The sequence below is a fragment of the Balaenoptera ricei genome, chromosome 4, assembly GCF_028023285.1.
Source record: "Balaenoptera ricei isolate mBalRic1 chromosome 4, mBalRic1.hap2, whole genome shotgun sequence".
Classification (NCBI taxonomy): Eukaryota; Metazoa; Chordata; class Mammalia; order Artiodactyla; family Balaenopteridae; genus Balaenoptera; species Balaenoptera ricei.
The window spans coordinates 63,189,834-63,210,363 of record NC_082642.1 but is presented as its reverse complement, the minus strand read 5'-3'; the positions used below and the strand labels follow the sequence as shown (position 1 = coordinate 63,210,363).

Genomic DNA, 20,530 nt, shown 5'->3' with positions numbered 1-20,530 from the left:
TCCTTTCTTGCATTTAGGTATATTTTTGTCTAGTCTTCCAGTGAACTGTCTATGAATGATATCCTTTTCCCTCCTCAAATTGTGCAATTTGCATCCAATTGTGCAACTTGTATGCAGACTCAAGTTGCAGAATATAAACAACTGAAAGATACTCTGAATAGGATTCCAAGCTTTCGAAAACCAGAACCAGCAGAGCAGCAAAATGTTACCCAGGTGGCACATTCTCCACAAGGTGTCAGCGCAACAAGGGACAAGTTACCCGGAGAGCTTCGGGAGGTAAGAGGCATGAACTGGTCATCTGTGGTCAGGTCAAGCTGACCTGTGCTTTCCCTGTCAAGCTGTGCTTTCCCTGTCAAGCTGTCCTCAGGTGAACGGCTCTAAATATTGCCAGCTCTAACTGCAGAACACCGGTTCTCACATTTTAGCATATATCAGAGTCCCTAGCAGGGCTGTTAAAACAGGAATAACTGGGCCCCAGCCCACAGTTTACAGTTCAGTTAATTTGGGGTGAGACCTGAGGATTTGCATTTCTAGCTGATTCGGCTGGTCTGGGGACGCACACTTTGAGAACTGCTGTTCTGTTTCCTGGAAAAGACTGAACTAGTTTTGTCTTTCTTCATGTGGGTATATTTGTCTGAAAGGAGCTGTTATGTCTGAATATTTTAGGGGTTTTTTGGGGGGGAGATTGGGGATAGAGTGAGACGGTTAAATGATCATGAGGATATTATATGACAATCAGCCCACTTAAGTATTAAAGCTGATAATATATTTGAACTTGATGCTGTGCTTGGTCCATACAAAACATGTCAAAGTTTGTATTATATAGCCTTCATAAAACTACAAGAGTATAAGTGCTAGTCACAGAATCCATTTTTTGTATTCTGTTCTTGATAAAATTAAGCCTTGTTGCTTAAGAATATCTCCCAAGTGAAACATCAAAAGTGATGTCGCCCATATGATTAATTCTTACAGAGGTGTTTTTGCAATCACACCTGTAATAAAAATGGCAAGTATGATTATCTTTCCCCCGACAAAGTCGTTTTAAACAATGAATGTTTGAGAAGACCTTCCCCAACTCACCTTCTTATCACCTTATGGGAATAATTAAGTTGAAGTGAGTGGACTTCGTTTGAATCTTCAGTCTGAGCAAAGCATTCCTTCAGACAGATTCTGTATCCTCCTGGATGCTTGTTCTTTGTCTGGGTCTTCTGTTGCTCCTAACTTAAGAAAGCACAACCAGAGCCCTGGTGTGGAAATTGGTTCTATTCTCTATCTAAGTTTAACTACCAGTTTACTGGATTAATCTTTTAATGACTCAGACTTTTTAGTTCTTCCATCTGGGAGGTGGAGATAATAGTCATCTGCTCTAACCTTTCTCACGGGGATGTTGTGGAGATAAGTGACAGGTGTTGGAAAGTACTTAGGGCCCTTCAGAGAAATATTTCCTGTAAAGCCAGGGCAGTATCAATTCAAACTTGCCAGGTTTGCAAGGACTTGGTAAAATGTACACCTCCAAAAGCTGTCCTCAGATGTCTGAGAAAGGACTTTTTTCCTTGGCTTATTTGTTTATGTATACAATCCAGTTTCTAAGTTATGTTTCTGCTAATTTAAGAACAGGGCTTCACATTTATTTCAATTACGGGACAGCAACCTGACCAAAGAAAGTATTCTTTCTGCTAAAGAAGGTTGGTGGGAGGGAGGACAGTGACACATTTTCCTATTGATATTATACCATCTCTCTTTTGCCTCTCTTTCCTAAGTAATGAAGACCATATAGAAATCTCTGAAACTTGCAGAGAAAACTGATTTAAATCAACCAGTTTTAGAAGAGGAGTTCTCTGTAAAAAGACACATCTTTTTTTTTTTCTTCAGGGTTTTCTGTATTAATAATATAAAATACTCACAAAAGACTTGCTCTGGTTTACAAAGAAATACCACTTTAATACGTCAAAAATGTTTAATTATGGCACTATTATAGCCAACATGGATGTCCATTAGTAATGGCATTCTTTTTTTTATATTAGCTAACAAAAAAGCTAACTCATCCTCTATTTGATCTTATCCTTTTCTTTTCAAATAATTATTGAAAACAAAATTTACCTTGAAGAAAATTATGTAAGTATTTGATCACTTGAAGTATGAGGGTTTTTCCCTTTCTATTCTAAGGGAGAACAGGCGTTAGATTGCTTTCGAGGGTAGGGTCTACTGAGATGTGGTCACTTGTAGGCTTTACTTTTAGGTTATTTACGGTATTCTTTCCACGATGAAATTTTGCTTATGTTATCTCTGTTTTGTAGGTGAGATCACACAGTGAGAAGAGTTAAATGACTCCATTGCAGCCATACTTTTCAGTCAGGACTCTGTATTGCTAGACTCCAGGATTTTGCTTATGTTGTAACCCGGTAGACAGTGGTAATAAAGAAATTCTGTCACTACTTTCGAAATAGAAGAGTGTCATTTCCAGTGATGTGCTTGGCCTAGGTGTCTCGAAACGGCCAAGTGTGGCAGAACCGTGAAGCAGTCCCTGGAAGAACGGAGGAAGCAAAACCGTACCCCCCCACCCAGAAGGAGGCAGGATCCCAGGCTCCCGCAGGACTGACCCGGCAGGAAGCGGGAGGCGGAGAACCCGAGGAGCGCCAGGTGGAGGAGGAGCACCGGAGGGCCCTGGAGGAGGAGGCAATGGAGCAGGTCGGGCGGGCGGAGCGCCTCGAGGAGGAGCACGACCCGCCGCCGGAGGAGCAGCGGGGCCGGGAGTGGACGGAACGGCGCGAACAGAAGGAGGCCAGACTCCCGCAAGGGCAGGCTCGTGCTGAGGTACGAGGCCACCCAGCCAGCTGGCTGGGATGAGGGGTGCGCCGCTGTTTCTACGTGCACTTGACCCTTGAGCAAGGCAGGTTTGAACCTCACGGGTCCACTTATACCAGGATTTTTTTCAGTAGTAAATACTACAAGATCCGTGGTTGGTAGAACCTGCATGTGGGGAACCGCCCAGAAGAGCCCGTACAGGGAGGCTACTGAGGAACCCTATAAACAGGGGGCCGACTGAACGTTATAAGAAGATTCTCCACTGCACGGAGGGTCAGCGCCCCAACCTCCCACGCTGTTCAAGGGTCAGCTGTGTTAAGGGAAAAGCCCTCATGTATAACAGTCTATAAAATAAAATTGGGGTGATCTTGCTAAATGTTACATGTACGTATTTAAATGTTCTATTGTGATGTTAGTAGCATAGCTTCCTTATCCCAGAAAGATGGTTGGGGAAAAGAGAAGGTGCTGTGCATGTGTGTACGTGTTGTCTTTGTCAAGGGTGCGCAGTGAGAGAGACTCAGGCACATCCCTTTAACAGCGTAGGAGAGTAGACGGGCACCTCGTCCCGCACCTTCCCCTCTGTGCTCGAGTCCCGTGGGCATCTTGAGGCCGAGAAGTGACTCAGTTTCTGTGATCAAGGGTACTTTTCTCCCTGTTCACTTACTGTCACATCCTACGTTGGCTTCTGCACGCTCGCCTTCAGGGTGGTTAGCAAGTCATCAGAAAGCTGACTTAAGGACACGCCACCAGGTGAGTGTGTCTAACCAGTCTCTGCTCAGGCTCCACCACTGAGCACTCCCCTCTCACATAAGTAAGACTCAGAAAAACATCCATTATTATTATAAATGACACTTTAAAAGAACTGAAAGCAATCCTGAATGCAGCCAGGTGTACCTTCCTTACACAACCTCGAAGGTGATACCTGACGGTAGGCTTCCTGGCCCTTACGTGGATGCTGGTCACCTTTTATTTATAGCTCTGAAGCTTTGTTTGGCCTCAAACTTTCCAAGACTTCAAGCCGCTAGAGGCTTTGGCTGGGCAGGTGTGAAGGCCCCTGCAGGTGCACTCTTAAATTGTTGCAAACGTGGCATGAAGAAGCCTCTCTCCCAGTCTTGGGTCCTTCATAGCCTTCCTCAAAGGTAATTCCCCACTAGGTTTAATTTCCCTCAACCATGCACCCTCTTTCCTTCGCTGAGAACTGCGTGGACTTGTATTAGTTGAGGGGGTGGAGGAGGGAGTGGTAGACGGCTTAATGGAAGCAGAGTTTAAGAATTCCTGTATCAGGTTTTCCTTTAATCTGAAAGTTCTCTCTTCTCGTCCATTTTTGGTTTCTTTGAAGAGAAATGGTTCTCTGCTTTTCCACCCTAATCTGAAATTTGACTTGTTTTGGCTCCGCTTAGCCTGAGATTAGTATATGCATTGCTAGAGTTAATTAGCTTCCCTAGGTCTTTAGCGCTTCATGGAAAAGCCTTAGCCTCAGCCTCAGCTCACAAATCGCCCCATTTAGTCTGAGGTTATTAAGTGCCCACATATACCAGAGCCTTCTGAGCATAAATTTAATTAGGGTCGAAACATTTCTTCTGTTGCGTCCTCCTCCATTTGAGAGGGAGCAAAAATCTGCCTTAATGCCAACAAATGGAGAAGACCAGCTGCTGAAAGAAGCCAGGGGTGATTCAGAGCGTTGGGAAACAGGAGTGGAGTCCAGCCGCAGGTGGCTTTGGACCGCTATGACAGTTGGCCTGACAGATAGGTGTTCGTAAACCAGCCCCGCCTTCTGCGCGTGTCGCGCGAGACGGATGGAGGGAGGACCCAGGGCACCCGACAGACAGCTCTTGCTCAGCACCGACTCTCTGCTCCCCAGGTGTATCCTTCAGGCAGGCCGGTTGCCAAATTCCCGTCGCCGTACGAGGAGCGGCTGCAGCAGCAGAGGCTGGCAGCGCGGCGGGCGGAGGAGGCCCAGGGGCTGAAGGAGCGCCAGGAGGCCCCACCCCAGCAGAGGCTGCAGGGACCCCCGCCGCAGCAGCACCGGCCCCTCGCCGCGGAGACGGCCCAGCAGAGGCAGGCTGGGCTCGCGCAGGGCCGGCCGCAGCGCCCAGAGCACACACGGTAGCCTCCTGATGGACCTAGGCAGCCCGCCTCTGGCGTTCACAGGCAGCATAAAGACAGCTTCCTGTATCTGTTACCCTTGAACTTGAGGGGCTCCTATTGCTCACGTAGCTGAGGCAGAACCACTACCTGAAAATTACATTCCAAACATTGAATTTTCAGAATAGTCAACATTTTTTTTCCCTGCTTAAAAATGGCAGTGTATGTCTCAAAATAACCTATCAGGTTTTGTGCTAACTTCATTTTATTTGATCATTTGAAAGGTATTTTCTCTTTTATAAGGCATGTTTTGAAAGTATATCTGGAATCTTTATTAAACCTAATTGGATAAACTTAAGAAATATTTTTATGGCTTTTAAAAAAGTGTCGAAAAATTCACTGATAACTCTCTTTAAAGATAAATGACTTATGTCAAACGGTGCTACTTGATTTGTGTCCCTGAGGTGATGATTGTTTGTTTCCCTTGCAGGCAGCAAGCTCGTTATGATGCTGTAGATAATGATATTGTTCAGGGAGCAGAGGACCAGGGCATCCAGGAAGAGGAAGGAGGTGGTGAGCTTCTTAGATGATGAATGTTTTAATAAAACTGCTTGGTAATATATAACATCAACTCAGAGTTATATGTGTATCTGCATACATGTTTCTCCCGCTCTCTGAAAGCAGAGCGTTCCTGTGAAACCTTTTGTAAACGGAAATGGTGTAAAGCAAAGAAGCAATTACCATAGGACACATCTTGCTAAGGGATACACAGAATAAATCGAGGTAAAGCACAGATGCTCACAGGCACAGTTCAGAGCTCTGGGGGCTGATGCTGAGCCGCTGAGTGTAGGTCCTGGGGAAGGAGCTGGACGATGCCACTCTCGCCGCTCTGCTCTGGGTGTGTACTCTCTCCACGAGACTCTCTCTCTCTCTCTTTCTCTCTCTCTCTCTCTCTCTCTCGCTGCAGAACCAACACTAGTCACTATTTTTGCTTTTCACCTTTTTCCATAAAATTGGAAATCCTCTTCCGAATTCTTTCGGTTACCCAAAACAGGTACTAATGTAGGTCTTTCGTGAAAGTGAAGTGACGTAAAACGAACTTTCAAAAAGTGGAGGATACCTGTACGCACAGAGATTTGCGTACCATCTGTCTTTTGTTGGTGGTGGTATGCTTTTCTTAATCCTCCCAAACAGTTCACGTTGGTAGCCTAAATCACGCAAGATAGTCTGTTTGTTCCCTGACATCTTAGAGAGGAAATGGTAGTTTAAGCTTTTTGTATGCTAAATACTTATTTCCAACACATTGTCATAGGACTGTTATGCTTTGGGAAACTTCTACATTTTCTTCTTACCTTGGAGGTGTTTAGATTATTGCCTTGAAAGTTTTTCAAATTGAGTCAATAGTAGCTTTCATTTGCAGTGCGCATCTATGTGTCATTTATCAAATACCGCTTACTGTGATAATAGGACTAGACAGTAACCGTTTCCCTGGCAACACTAACACTTAGCTCTGTATCCTTTCCTAAAGAATCTAAAGGAAGGTGATTACCCAAACTCCCTCTACAGCCTGTTCTGATATTTTATAGCCCTTATAGTCAAGAAATTGTTTTCCTTATGTCCCCCCATGCAGCACTTTAAGCTTTTTTCTTCCATTATCAGTAAGACTAGAGAACCATTTGTTCTCTCTTTTATTTAATGGATCCCTTGGTGCACTTGAAACCTGATGGAAAGTTACCTGAATCTTTATTTTCTACAGGCTGAATACTCTCCCTATAGTTAACCTTTCCTCTTGCATCTTACCGAAAGAAGTTATTTGTTCCTCTCTTTGTGTGCTCTTATCTATCAATAAATTCTCTTAATTGAAATAATTTTCTTCAAAACGTAGCAAGTAAATGTGTGTGTGAGTATAAACATGCCATGCTTGTCGCATCATCATTACCGCCACCTCAGAGAACACAGGACGACTGGCTGAATTTGTTTTTTTAGCTCCACAAATGGGGTTGTTATTTCTTTCATTTCCTGAAATAACATCAGTTTCTTCTTTCAGTGCCTTGCCGTTTTCTCTGACGTTACCAAAAATTAGTTGATAATTTTAGCGATGTCCAATTGACTGGGCTTTATTTTATCAAGAAAGTTTTGATCGTTGTTTTTGGCATAATGGGGGGGAAATGCCGCTTTTGTCGTAAACATTTGTTTTTGGAGAGTTAGAATGGTGTCACTTACCCACACTGTCTCTGTAGACACAAGGCCTTTCCACACTATCTCTGTAGACAGAAGGCCTGGGGAAAGGGCATAACTTTTCCAGAAAAGCTGAGACATACACCTTATGTTGAGCTAACCTAGCAGGAGGAGAGAGTGGGTGAAGTGGTCTGTAGGAAAGCCTGCTGGTGACTTTGCTTTGCTTTGAAAGGAAGAATCCTGTCTGGTTTGTTTGGGCTGATATTAGTTCCTTTGATTTGCTAGCTTATGAGAGAGACAACCAGCACCAAGACGAGGCAGAAGAAGACCCAGAGAATGGACATGAGCTTCAAGAACAAGGGCCCCACGAAGCTGACCCAGAATCCGAGGCAGATGTAAGTGTCCTCTCTTCCGGTTGTGACACTTGGGAACTCGCAAGGCAGAAAGGAAATGTGAAGGTTTACCTGACACCGTGACTCTGGCTCCAGATATGTCTGTTATTTCATCAGAACAGAAGGAAGGTGGCTTACACAATTATCTGATACGAGCAGTGTTGTTAACTGTAAACCACAGGGTGTGTGTGTGTGATGAGAATGGGTTAAAGGTTGCTCTGGGAAAACATCCAAGGAGGTTCCCTCTGGGGACTTTTAGATTAGTCAAATTAAAATAGAAAAGCAAAAAAGAGGCATTGAAATATGTAGTAGTTCTGAAAGATGAAAAAAAAAAAAAAAAAAAAAAGCAAGTGTGGGAGTTGGAGAGAGAACCAGAGAAAGGAGATTAACCACTATGGAGCACGTGGAGCCGTCTGCTGGGGTGTGAATGTGTGTCATGTGACTCTGTAATCTCCCAACAGTCCAGTGACTATTTTAATAAATACACAGATAAGAATGTGAGGTTTGAGAAATGAAAGAAAAAAATTTCCCAGACACCATGGTGCTATAGAAAAATTAGAATATTAGCAGGTAGAGATATAGTAACCAGAAATGTTCTTTTTGTTTACTCAAAAAGGACCAAGACTCCCAATTCAGTTGGGTGGTCTGGGGCCTTGGCCTTGCCTGCAAATGAGTGTGTCCTTACGCTTATGTGTAGGTGGTTTTCACAGTGTAAAATCCTAGCTCTCCTGTCATCTTTTGCTAGGAAATCCACCACCATGTTAATAAAATTCAGTCTGTGCTATCCTATGGGCCCTGTCCATATTCTTCCTTGATAAACATTGAGAAGGTCTTCCTGATAGATGCTTGAAGCCGCCCTGATGGAATCAGCTTTTGCACATAACTTGCACTGAGAGGTGGCAGAACACATTTACCCACCAGCCCCTGAATTGGCATTTCTCAGAGTATGCTCCAGGGAACGCTAGCCCTGAAATATTTTCAGGAAAGAGCAAGAGCTATAGATAGCAGGAGAGCGTGAGAGAGCCAGAGGATGTGAAAGAGGAAGAGAGTGTCCATGAGAGAGCAAGAAAGCGAGTGTGCAAACGCCTGAGAGTATCCTGAGAGCGATGGAGGGGACAGAGGAAGGGTGGGTATTCCAGTCACTGACTGTGGGAAACGCTGTGTGTTTCGATTGCTTACCTGACTGCATAATCCTTTACTGTCCTTTCATCAGTTGACTTGCTCTAGATAACACGCTGGGAAACGCTGGCCTTCCTACCATGCCTTCTCTTAATTAGAAATTATTAGCCTGTTTGTCCCTCTCTTTGTCTCATACTTTATCCATTTATTTTTAAAGTAAAAACAAACTGAGATTTAATTGATCATCTAACTATTTTTTGAACGTAACAACCATGCCTATTAAACCTTTTTTACCACTTGGTTAGAGTTGGAACTAATGTGTACATTTTCATGTACTTTTGCAAAAGACATCTTGTACTTTTTTTCTGAAGAAAATGTGTTACATTTTTCCTATATTTCCACACGATTTATTGATAACGTACAAAAAGTGATCCATGTAACAAGATTGTGGAGTAACTGGAGTTTAGTGTGAAGGTTATGATTTGTCACTCTCTATATTCCCAAGAAAAGTGTCATTTTGCTCTTGAACAAAGTACATAGCCAGGGATGTGCAGATAATACATCAGCTGAGACTGCAGTGAGCTCTTGTACATGTTCAAGGCTCTGAGGTGAATTGAAGTAGAATTTTGTGGTCTGGAGACTAAATCTCACTCTGAGGTTTCACCGTCTCTGGGAAGCATTTGCTGCTTCAGTGAAGTGTCCTATTGATGACCCTGGTGTGATCAGGGAAGCTCTTACAAGCATCGCCATTTCTGCCCGGCTCAGGCTCTAAAATCCGAATCTTTATGAGGGCATGTATTATTTTGAAAGGTGCTTTGGGAGCATAAGTGGGACATCCAGATAATTCTAAAGTTGATAATGTGAAGGGCATTCATTGAACACCATAACAGAACTACTACTTGAGAGGTGGGGCAGGGAGGGGGAGGTATTTTTCAAAATATGTTGCCGGAGGCTGAGTTAGCCCGGTCCCTTTTCTCCTGTCTCTTGCCAGTGCAGCCTCTCTCAGCTTCACGGTAGTGTTCATTATAAAGAAATATGATCCACACTAGAACGTGATCGTCTACGTGTGAATTAGCCTCCTCTTGTCTCCTCGTGGGCCCTCTTCTTGGGTCCTTTCTGGTGTGGGCTTCCTCTCTCCTCAACTGCTTTTCACTCACTTACATGTAACAGCTGGTTTTGCAAAGGATAACTCGTCTGTAAAAAAATCAACATACCAGTGAAAGAAGTTACTATTTGCCTATCTAAATCTCTCATTTTAATTATTTCTCCTACTTGGTCCTTTGGCTTTCATTAACTGTTTTTCTTGTCATCTAGTTATGTTCATATTACTTGTGATATTAGAGTTTTGAGAACGATTTTGGAATCGCTTGCAGGAAAGAAATGCTATTTGAACTTAATTCTGATGCATCAGTCTCTGACAAATAAAGCAGAGGCTTTATCTTTTGACAGTGGGATGAATACTTGTGAGTCTTGGCAAGGATAGATCTGAACAATCTGGTGAAGGACAATTGCATTTTCTGCCAGTGTGTGGCCTTTCAAATGAAATTAGACTTGATCCTGGAATTTGAAGTGGTGGTTGCTTTTCATTAAAATTTTACAGAGGGCAGCTGTAGAGGATATAAACCCAGCAGACGACCCTAATAATCAAGGGGAGGATGAATTTGAGGAAGCCGGGCAAGTGAGGGAAGAAAACTTGCCAGATGAAAATGAAGAGCAGAAACAAAGTCACCAAAAGCAAGAGAATGCAGAAGTGGAGGAGCATTTGGTGGTAAGCGGATGCCACGATGGAGGGTGGTTTTCACTCGGGTATTTTAACAAATGCCTGGTTTTACGCAAAAGGTTAGCCATAACCTCGTGGACAGGAGGTTCACCTCTTTGGGTTTTTTTGGGGGGTCATCATGTGAAATGCCCACCCTCAGAGAGAGCGGGTGATGGGCATCCTGGGCTTTGTGTTGAGAGTGGTTAGTCATCATTTCCTGGCCACTGATGCGTTGAAAGTGTACTGTTCATGGTGGCCTGCCTGTTCTTTGTCCCAGAGGACTGGACAGCCCATCGCCAGTGTTCAGTAACCTGAGCCTCCCCTTTTGTTTCAACAGATGGCAGGGAATCCAGACCAGCAGGAGGACAATGTGGATGACCAGTACCAGGAGGAGGGGGAAGAGGAGGTAGGAAGGGGGAGGGCAGGACGCCAGACTGCCGGGGGCCTCACGCTCACCTGAAACAAACCTCGGCCGCGAGGGCTTCTGTAGAAGGGTCCAGAGAGCCGTAGGCTGGATAAGGAAGGGTGGTTTCGAGGGGAAATGGACCAAGGCCGTGGAGACATTTGGTTAGAAGATAACATAAATGGGGTGATAAAATCCTCCTCTCTGGTTTTCCCTAGAAATTTTGAATTGGGAAGACACTTGGCCTTCCAGAAATGGCGGACTTAGGTTTATGTGATCTTTGTAAGAATTATTTCCTCCTGTCTCTTTCCCTCACAAGAAAGAAGAGCAAAGCTCTGCACGCTGAGGGTCTGGACTAACCCCAGAGACTTTCCCTGTAGACACGGCCACAGTGCCTGTGTCACAGGGGCACCCCATGGTGTCTATCAGAATACACTTGACACCCCCAGACACTTAAAAAATTTTATAGCCTCTCCTTTTAGCCTCTGCCCTTCTAAGAATTTAGCATCTTAATCAAGTTTAACAAAGAAGAAAAGGAAAAATATGTAAGAAGCTCTGTTGAGTAAAATGCACTTGGGTGGAATTTCTTAACATTTCATTTTAGTTTGCTTTTTATTGTAAACCTCTGGCCTATCATTGTTAATTAGGTTTATAGAGCATCCATCTTGGTGCCACAATCATGTAATTGACTGATGAACGCTGTTGGTTGTAGCTGGTTAGTCATGGCAGGGTACTGTGTGGACCGCTGAAGCTCAGTTCTCGGGAATATGATACGGGTGAGGCCAAGGCCCCATGTTTAGTCTCTCTCTGGACCAGCAGATGGACCACCAAATTAAAGCTCTGGTTCAGAGGCACCTCTCAGCCAGGCCTCTTGCAGACGTGTGGCTCTTGACCCTAAGGGGAACAGCAGGAGAGGATGGACAAATGGCGGCCTGAACAAACCCCCCCAACCCCTGAGAGCCTGCTCAGAAGGCACGAGCTGCTACACTCACGGGCATGATTCCCTTGACCAGGTCTGCCGTCTCGTTTAGATTGCATTTATCAGCTTTTCAGAGCTGATGCTGAAATTTGTGTTTATCCCGGGAAAACAGAAAAGAACATCATTCTTTTTTTTTTTTTTTTTAATTAATTAATTTTATTTATTTTATGGCTGTGTTGGGTCTTCGTTTCTGCGCGAGGGCTTTCTCTAGTTGCGGCAAGCGGGGGCCACTCTTCATTGCGGTGCGTGGGCCTCTCACTATCGCAGCCTCTCTTGTTGCGGAGCACAGGCTCCAGACGCGCAGGCTCAGTAGTTGTGGCTCACGGGCTTAGTTGCTCTGCGGCATGTGGGATCCTCCCAGACCAGGGCTCGAACCAGTGTCCCCTACATTGGCAGGCAGATTCTCAACCACTGCGCCACCAGGGAAGCCCAGGAACATCATTCTTTGCAGCCATTGGCAACATACACCTCTAGTCACATGCAGTCTACCTGGCTTGATCTTCTTATTCTCTCTCCTTTTTCTCATCCTGCTGTTCATCCTAATGAAGCCCCTGAGCTGTGTTATCAGAAGAGAGCGTTAGAGAACCCAGCAGCCTTGAATATTAAGACATTTGGCAAGAGAAAGATATTCATCTGGACCTCTCTTGTAACAGGATGTCTAGACTAATATGACTTTGTTTCATTATGTCAGATGCTAGGAATCTTTGGGACATTAAAAGAGAAGAGATTGACCTTGGCTTCTTTTTAAAAATTCAGAAGGGTAAACATAAAATTTTAATCAGTATTTACTGATTTTTTTTTTTTAACTTCTATATTCTATCAGTTAAGGTGGAGAGAGAAATCCCGGGATCCAAGAGGGATCAAAGATAGAAAGAAAACAAAGGCAGAGAGGCGGGAGGGAAGGAGGATGGTGACCAGGCAGAGCCTGGTGCCCGATGCCGCCGTCCCTCCTCCCTCAGGTGGGCTGACTGACTGGAGCCCTTCCCCCTCCCCCGCCTGACCCCTGGTTCCCTGCCCAGAGCTCCTAGCTGTGGCGCCCCTGTCCCCACTTCCTAACCCTCGCACAGAGGCTCCAGGTCAACACGCCCTCTCATTTAGGGTGGTTGCCGTGTTAGCTCTCAGCGGAAGCCCAGTGTGCCTCTCTTCTTCCCTGGGTACCTTTCCCCTCCGCCCCCTAAGCGCCCCTTGCTCAGGCTGTGTTATATTTTTCTGGTAGTTCCTGTGGTGATTAGTTATTGGATTTTCCCACCTCTTTCCATTGTTCTCAGCTCTTGCCTTGAGGAGGGAGAAGCACTTCCATATACCAGGCATAGACTAGTAACAGAGACGAAGTTCTCAGCAGACTGCAGCAAAATAAGAAAAACAAACAGGGATGCAATACGTGAGAACACATAGCGTGTTGTTTACAAGTGCTGTGTGTGTGAGCACTGAAAACCGTAAAACGCTGTGTGATTTGCATCATTCTTATCTTCCTTAAGCCTCAGAGTCTTCCACTGCCCCAGCTGACCCCTGGGATGTAAGGCCCATTGCTGCCGTGGGGTCCCCTCCCTTCCAGCCCACAATCAGCCTGACTTCTGTCACATTTGCCCCTAGGGAGGAGTTGCACCTTGCCAGGGTTATACCTGTTCAGAGGTACAGCTCATCAGACTGATTGAGCTCTGAGAATAGAGGACCCAAAACATTCTCCGTGCCTTCTCTTATCTGAGTGCAACAGTGTTATCCTTCTGAGACATAAAGACGATGGCTATTAACACGCATTCATTGTTTACTGTTTGGGATCCTTAGAGTGAAAGACATTCATATGGTGTGCCCATCCTCATGTTGCTTACTTTACAGATTTTTTATATCCTTATGAGCAAACGAGACGAACTATGACATTGCCAAAAAGTACTATGTGTGCTTTAAAATTATTTAAATGTTTAAAAATATATAGAGACTAAATGACCGCTTTGAAAAACCCGAGTGCTCAATTTCTCCCATCTAACTGAAAACAGATTGATCTGAACACTCACGTAAGAGCAGGTACAGGGTTACCTGGCTCCCTTTAGTGGTTTGTCAGCCTGTGAATCACCACATCAAGAAGCTGTCCAGATAGCAGAACCTCTCCTATTAAACATTCGCCGGCAAGCAGGGGTGTTCACCACCATAGTGGACATTGTTGGAAGGCCCTTCCATTGTCACATCCCATCCACTTCTTTGGATTCCAGGATTCTTGACTACTTAAGGTGCAGCCTTCTGGTTCCTGGCTCATCCCGTAACATCTCTGATGCATCAGAGAAAGGCGCGAATACATACGGGGACTGGGTAGCTAGCCAAAGCCCATTTCAGATTCAGAAGATCTGTTTTATCTTGTTTTGTTTTCGCTATTTATTAAACTTTGCCACATCACATAGGGACCATTTCTAAAATGCCTAAAACATTAGATTTCAGTAATGAGTAATGAGGAGCGGTGTAGGGAGATATTTAACAAAATGTTTGCGTCGGCTTTAGCAGGATAATAAAGAGGGTCAAGTGTGGAAGACATAATTGGCGTGTCTACATTGTAAAAGAGTCACATTTGGCTTCTGGTTATTAGTGTAAGCATATTTTAAAATGAGAAACTCCATATCACTTTGTCCCATTTCAGCAGTGCCTTTAAGATGGATTTGAATTACTTTTGCCCCAAACATGAAGAATATATTACTAGAATAGAAAAGGTAGATTTATAAATTTGAAAACCTACAAAATTTTCATTTGTGCAATCCCTAAATTAAAAAGTAATTTAAATCCGTGGTTCCCACCTCAGATTATATTGACAACTGGTCAACAACCTAAATTTCCTACAGTAGATCCCAAGAGAAGGGAAGACAGAACTCATAAACAGGTGTTTATCTCTCTAGCCAGAGACATTCATTGTCACTCAAGCGAATGGCTTTCAGGCTTTGCTGTGGCTAAGAATCACCTTGGAAAGTGTGTAAAAAATACAAATTCCTGGATCAGACCTTACCCTTGGAGATTTTGATCCTATCTGTGTGGGGTTTAGGAGTTGGAGTTTTTCACAAGCCCCCCAGCTGATGCTCATGTTTCAGGAGCACGCTGTTTAGAGAAGCAGGCATACGACAGGTCAGTTCTGTAGCTAGACTTTGGGAAGTCTGAACCTCCTGAAACTTCCATGCAAAATTATGTGTACCTATGCCCATTTACTAAAGACTTCCTAACCAAAGTGTTAAAAGGGTCCATGACTCCCCCTACCCATCCCCCCTCCTCCACAGAGAGAGAGAGAGAGAGAAAATTAAAAATCACCGCTTTTTATCTAACCCTTTCTTTGACAGATAAGACATTTGAGCTTCAGAGAGGTTAGGTAAGTTTTCAGAGGTCACACAGCTTGTTATTGTTAGAACCACGATTAGACCCTACCCAGGTCTGCTTTTAAAAGCTACCATGATTAAATATACTAAGCATAGTAACTAAATAGCTGATATGGGCAAATTTTTCTTTATAGAAGTTAGTCAATACAGAAGGAATGATGGAATTAGAAAGTCACCAGTTTTGTAACCCCCTAATTAAAACAGTTGATTTAAGAGCAGTCATCAATGGATGATATCACCAGATGGATGGAGGTCAGGGGATTTTACCATGGAGGGATCAGGCTGTAGCTATCTGAGCTCACTGGCCAACCTCAGCTTCACTAAAAGTGGGACAAGCATTATATGCCTCCTGATGTGATGAAAATATGAAATCTACAGCATCACCTCTGAAAAGTCCTTGTTTTGCAAATTGAATCTGAATTCATTCAAGCCTTTAAGCTAACTTCCTTTTATAAGAAATGTGGAGGCTAAAAAAATGAGTTAAGTGATACCTTAAAGAAGCAAATAAATCCAGAATGTGGGTCATTTTACTGGACAACAATTCAAGATAGCATTAAGGGAAAAAGAGGGGAGCGGAACTGGTGTTAGATGTGGCCTTTGTTTGGATCATGATTAGAACAAACCAACTATAAATAGACATATTTAAGACAATCAGGAAAATGTAAGTAAGGACTAGACATTAGATGATACCATGGAATTATTTATCAGACGTGATAATGGCATTATGGTTATATAAGAAAAGTCCAGTGTGTTTAGAAATACATTCCGAGAAGAGTAGGGGTGAAATTACATATCTAGAATTTTAAGGATAATTCATCAGAAAATAAAGAAAAGTGATAGGTGATGCAAGTGTGGCAACATTGAGGTAACCTTTGAGCCTTGGTGATGGCTCTAAGGAGTTTATTGAATTATTGCCTTTATTTGTGTGTGCTTGAAAATCTTCACAGTAAAAACAAATGACCTTGTTGTTCATACAACCTGGAGAGTTGAGGAGCCAAGGTTTTAACACAGGTCTGTCTGACTCCATGGTCTGCAGACTACAGAGTCTGGGCCTGTTTTATCAGTGAAGCCTTATTGGAACACAAGCCATGCCTTCTTGTGTACATGTTGTCTAAGGCTGATGCTGCACTAGAGTTGGGTAGTTGCTAGAGACCTTATGGCCAAGAAAGTCTGGAATATTTACTCTCTGGCCCTTTGCAGCAAAAGTTTGCCAACACTGGTTCTTTTCACCATACCACAGTTTCAAGGCAGTTCCCTCCCAACCCCAACTAAAGCATGTTTAGTGTTCACTAGTATATTTTCATTATTAAGGCTGTAGAAGACATGTCTGTTCACTGAAATTGACTGGGGACACTTCAGCAATTTTCAATTAGTGAGACCTTAATATAGTCTGAAATAAGTGCGTCACTGTTTTCGTTACAATGTCCTGGGAAATGTTGTCATGAGATTCCATGACTAAGGGCAGAAGAGATGTCATTGGCCACTGATAGAAACTGCAGGTAAGACAGAGGTGTCTTCTTTATAGCTCGCTCTACCAGGACACATGAATATAAAATATACTCTATACCTGTCCCCACAATGTATTTATTTGGTGCCAGCGTGGTGTAGGGGCTGAGAGTCCAGCCAACAATTGACTGGTTAGAAGAGGTTCGTGAAGGCTGGGCTCCGTTAGGGCATCTTTGAAGGGTCATCTTTGTAAGCTCCTAACAGGCCAGGGTCCCTCCGAAGTGAGTCTGGTGGGTTGCAGTTCACCCTGCTGAACCTGGGCTGGACACCTTGAGGCAGCCCTTAATTAGTCGTTCCTTAATTGTAACACCTGCATACTTTCCTTCCCTTGCCCATTTCTGGGATACTTATCATACATACACCCCGCCCCCCCAAAATTAGGTAATTTTGTGTGTTATTCAAGAAGACTTCCTTTTATGCCGCTCTCCTCAGAGAGATCAGGGTTCTTTCTGGTACCTGGACACTGCATTATGCTTAATTGGTAGTCAGCAATTTTTTGAAATGTATTCAAATGACTTAAACCTTTTGGCATATGTATAGTTTTCAGAATAGTTAAGTTAGAAAATATTTTACCCTCTATTTGTGTGGAATGTGATCATTAAATAGAGATTATTTAGCAAAAATATTTGGATGCTTTGATTTGCATTTTGAAAAAAATCGGAATCAATGACACATGATAGTAGTAGCATACATGAAGAAAACTACTTAAAACAGAAATGTGTTAGAACACTAAAGAGATGTAGGGATTTGAGGTAGCTTAATAACTATTTTATGAAGAAATTGAAATGTGTTCTAGATATTTTAGCCAGAGAAGTTTATTCTTAATGTTAGAAATGTATACATACAGGTTTTCCTCAGTTTTCTACTACATTATATATAGGTAGTGGTGCCTGATTTCTGTGCCTTTACAGAGCAGCTATTTTTTGCATTGATTCATTCATTGACTCATTCATTCAACAATATTTATTAAGCAATTGCAATGTGCCAAGTATGCATCTAGGCATTGAAGGCAGTTAGTTGAGTAAGACAGATGGTTCCTGTTTTCGCAAGAACTTACATTCTGTCAGAGCCTTCAGACTTCCAGCGGTTCTCCCATTTAATTTTATAAGGTGAATTTCTTCAGGTGTTATACTTGGAGTGTTAAACAAATCAGAAACTCAAAACACAAAGGTCCTAGATTCTGAATCACGTTGATTTTTTTTGTAGTAGGTGTATTATACATTTCTTCATGGCTAATAGACCAGTCAAATCTCTAACTTTCTCTTCAAATTTATTTTTAGTTTAATTTTATCTCTGCTGCTTTAAATGAACTTTTGGGAAATCAAAACATGTTGTTGCAAGTGTTGAAATGATCAAGGTGTCACCTGATGTCTCTGGTTTGTTTTAGGTTCAGGAAGATTTGACTGAGGAGAAAAAAAGGGAATTGGAGCATAATGCTGAAGAGACCTATGGTGAAAATGATGAAAATGTATGCGTAGGATCTACCTATTTCTATTGCGCTTGTGTGCCTGTGTGCTAAAGTATGGGAGATACGTATGTATACTTGGAAAGATACCAGTGGGTACATCTAAGGTGCCGTAGAGTTTAACAGGCCAACCTAGAACTAGGAAAATTTGTGACAACGTGAAGATTAGAAAAGACTGTAGCACTCGCCTGTTGGAACATTTTTCTTCACTTGTTTTCTTTCTCCAAAAATGAATAACTTCATACTGGTTTTTTGGGGTGTTTTTTTTTAGAGGGAATTATTTATACCACTAACTCTGTGCCCTCTCTCTTAGTTTTCCTTTTTTTTCTTTTTAACTTTAAGGCCGATGAGAAAAACAATGATGGAGAAGAGCAAGAAGTTCGAGATGACAACCACCCCAAAGGCCGAGAGGATCACTACGAGGAAGAAGAAGAGGAGGAGGAGGACGGAGCCGCTGCTGCTGAGAAATCTCGGCAAAGAGCTGAAATGTAGCCATGTCCGATTTCACAGACAGAGCTCAGCCGACGGATTCTTTTCAAGCTGCTCAAAAATAAATCTGCCTACTGAACTCTAGGATATTTAACTACAAAAATTAAGAATTTAGACTTTTTTTTTAACTTTTGTATTAGAAATGCTCATACATTTATATGAATATATTTTGTTAACCTAGGTTAGAGCTTCTTTTTATATTCAAGCAAAACATGAATGAGAAGAAGAAGAATAAAGCAGACCTTAGGCTCTGAATCTCATTTTTCATAGATTATGTGATGTTGGAGAAGACATTGATTTTGTATATGTTTCAACTTGTTCCTTCTCTGTCTTCTACGTTCCAAGCATTCTGTTGTTTGCCTTTGATGAAATGCAGGATAGAGAATACTGAAAAATGCTGTACAGACATTGAGGAGAATGGCCAGTTTACTAATTGCTGCCTTTCCGAGGTTCTTATGCATAGTTCTGATAGAATTTTCACCAGTCTGTGTATCTCTAGGATAAGATTCATGGACAGAGTGACATACAGTTAGAAAGACGTTTTTGTTATAAAGACATTTTTTTCAGGCTTTTCAGATCAGTTAGAAGAAATGTTTGGCTTTGCTTAAAATCACAGCTTTTCCTCTTGAGAGGAATTAAATTTAAATGTGAGATAGAACTAAAACTCACTTGACAGTATTCTGGACTTAGATATTTCAGGATTCAAACAAGGTATGACACATCAGCGTATTAACCTTTTTGAAGGACTGACACCTTGTTTAATAACTAATTTAGTGTGTATGGGTGGCGTTTTCCACGTGAGCACCCCTTTTTTTTCTGTAGTCACCCAGTGATAGCTTTGTTTTAGTATCTAATTCTCTACAGTAATATATATTTTCCCTGTGAGCTTTGTGCCTCTGTATGTACTCACTGATGACAAGCATGAATATGAAGACATATCAAATTGTACAACTGAATAGGGTATTTTTCAAAAACTATACGGTGAAATACACACGGTGGTATGGTTGACCCTTATGACTTTTCTGTTTGCTGGGATTGGGTCTGCTTTATGCCCATGGATAGACTTTTAATGATTATGAATTATACAAGTCCCTTAAAATAAAAATATTAAAAATCAAAAATTTCCCATGGGATAGAGACATATTGCAGTCTCCAGTATAAAGATTTTTAACTAAATAGAATTAGGTTACATCATTCTTATGTGTGTGGTTTTATAATAGTACTTTCAAATCAATAAAAACAGATTTCAATTTCTACCATTATCGTATGAATGTAATTTTATTTTTTAATAACCACACTCATGTATGGTTTTGATTATCCCAGTTGAGTGATTATGTATGTATGCCTAGGAATGTTTTGTTCAAATGTATTTTGGATTTTCGGTAATCATGAATCAAATCTTTATGTATAAAAACCCTTTATGTAATGTAAAATGTATAATATTGTACATAATATTCAGAATACAATTATTTTGGTAAATTAGTTTGTATTTTTAATGTCCCAATTGCAGTATTTAATTATTTGAAACTTGGTAATAGTCAATAAAGCTATAAAAAGCAAGTGATAAATCTTTGAAAGTATGTGATTTTTTATTAGTTTCTGATCCTGTAACATTATTCAGTTCTTTTTCATAAAAGGAAAAAATTTTAAGAGGAACCAATGTATATTAATGAATTATAAAATGCCTTTCCCAATCTTTCTCGACTTGGATTGGCACATGAGTTTTTTTTTCCTCCCTTTTCAAAGGAAGAGCTAAGAATTTTTATTTTATTTGAGCTAGTTCTGGAGGAAGAAAAAAGAGAAATGTAAGAGAGTGTCGTGTGCAAACACACAAACAAAAAAACTATTGACTCCTCCCTGGGAAAGCAAACAGAACGATGGCAAACCATTCTACTCTGTATGGCACCAAGTTACAGGGATGTTTAACCTAATGTGTGGAAGAGAACTAATCACCCAGAACTGATCTACATTAATGAGATGAGCAGAAATAAAATGCCACTTGT

General features: G+C 42.1%; 1 protein-coding gene across 4 annotated transcripts in view; it reads left to right on the top strand.

Annotated features, from left to right (window-relative positions):
* GOLIM4 (golgi integral membrane protein 4) overlaps nucleotides 1-20,095 on the top strand; it is a 75,001-nt gene extending 54,906 nt beyond the window's left edge. For 2 of the 4 annotated variants that reach the window (XM_059920486.1, XM_059920484.1), the window contains 9 exons: nucleotides 118-276; nucleotides 2,482-2,814; nucleotides 4,667-4,911; nucleotides 5,381-5,460; nucleotides 7,354-7,463; nucleotides 10,180-10,347; nucleotides 10,676-10,744; nucleotides 17,961-18,041; nucleotides 18,381-20,095. In XM_059920486.1, coding sequence (XP_059776469.1) covers nucleotides 118-276; nucleotides 2,482-2,814; nucleotides 4,667-4,911; nucleotides 5,381-5,460; nucleotides 7,354-7,463; nucleotides 10,180-10,347; nucleotides 10,676-10,744; nucleotides 17,961-18,041; nucleotides 18,381-18,530 — 1,395 coding nt within the window. In that variant the 3' untranslated portion in view covers nucleotides 18,531-20,095. Of the gene's footprint in view, nucleotides 1-117; nucleotides 277-2,481; nucleotides 2,815-4,666; nucleotides 4,912-5,380; nucleotides 5,464-7,353; nucleotides 7,464-10,179; nucleotides 10,348-10,675; nucleotides 10,745-17,960; nucleotides 18,042-18,380 lie in introns of all 4 variants that reach the window. The other 2 variants (XM_059920485.1, XM_059920483.1) reach the window with 1 other exon arrangement.
* The last annotated feature ends 435 nt before the right edge of the window (nucleotides 20,096-20,530 follow it).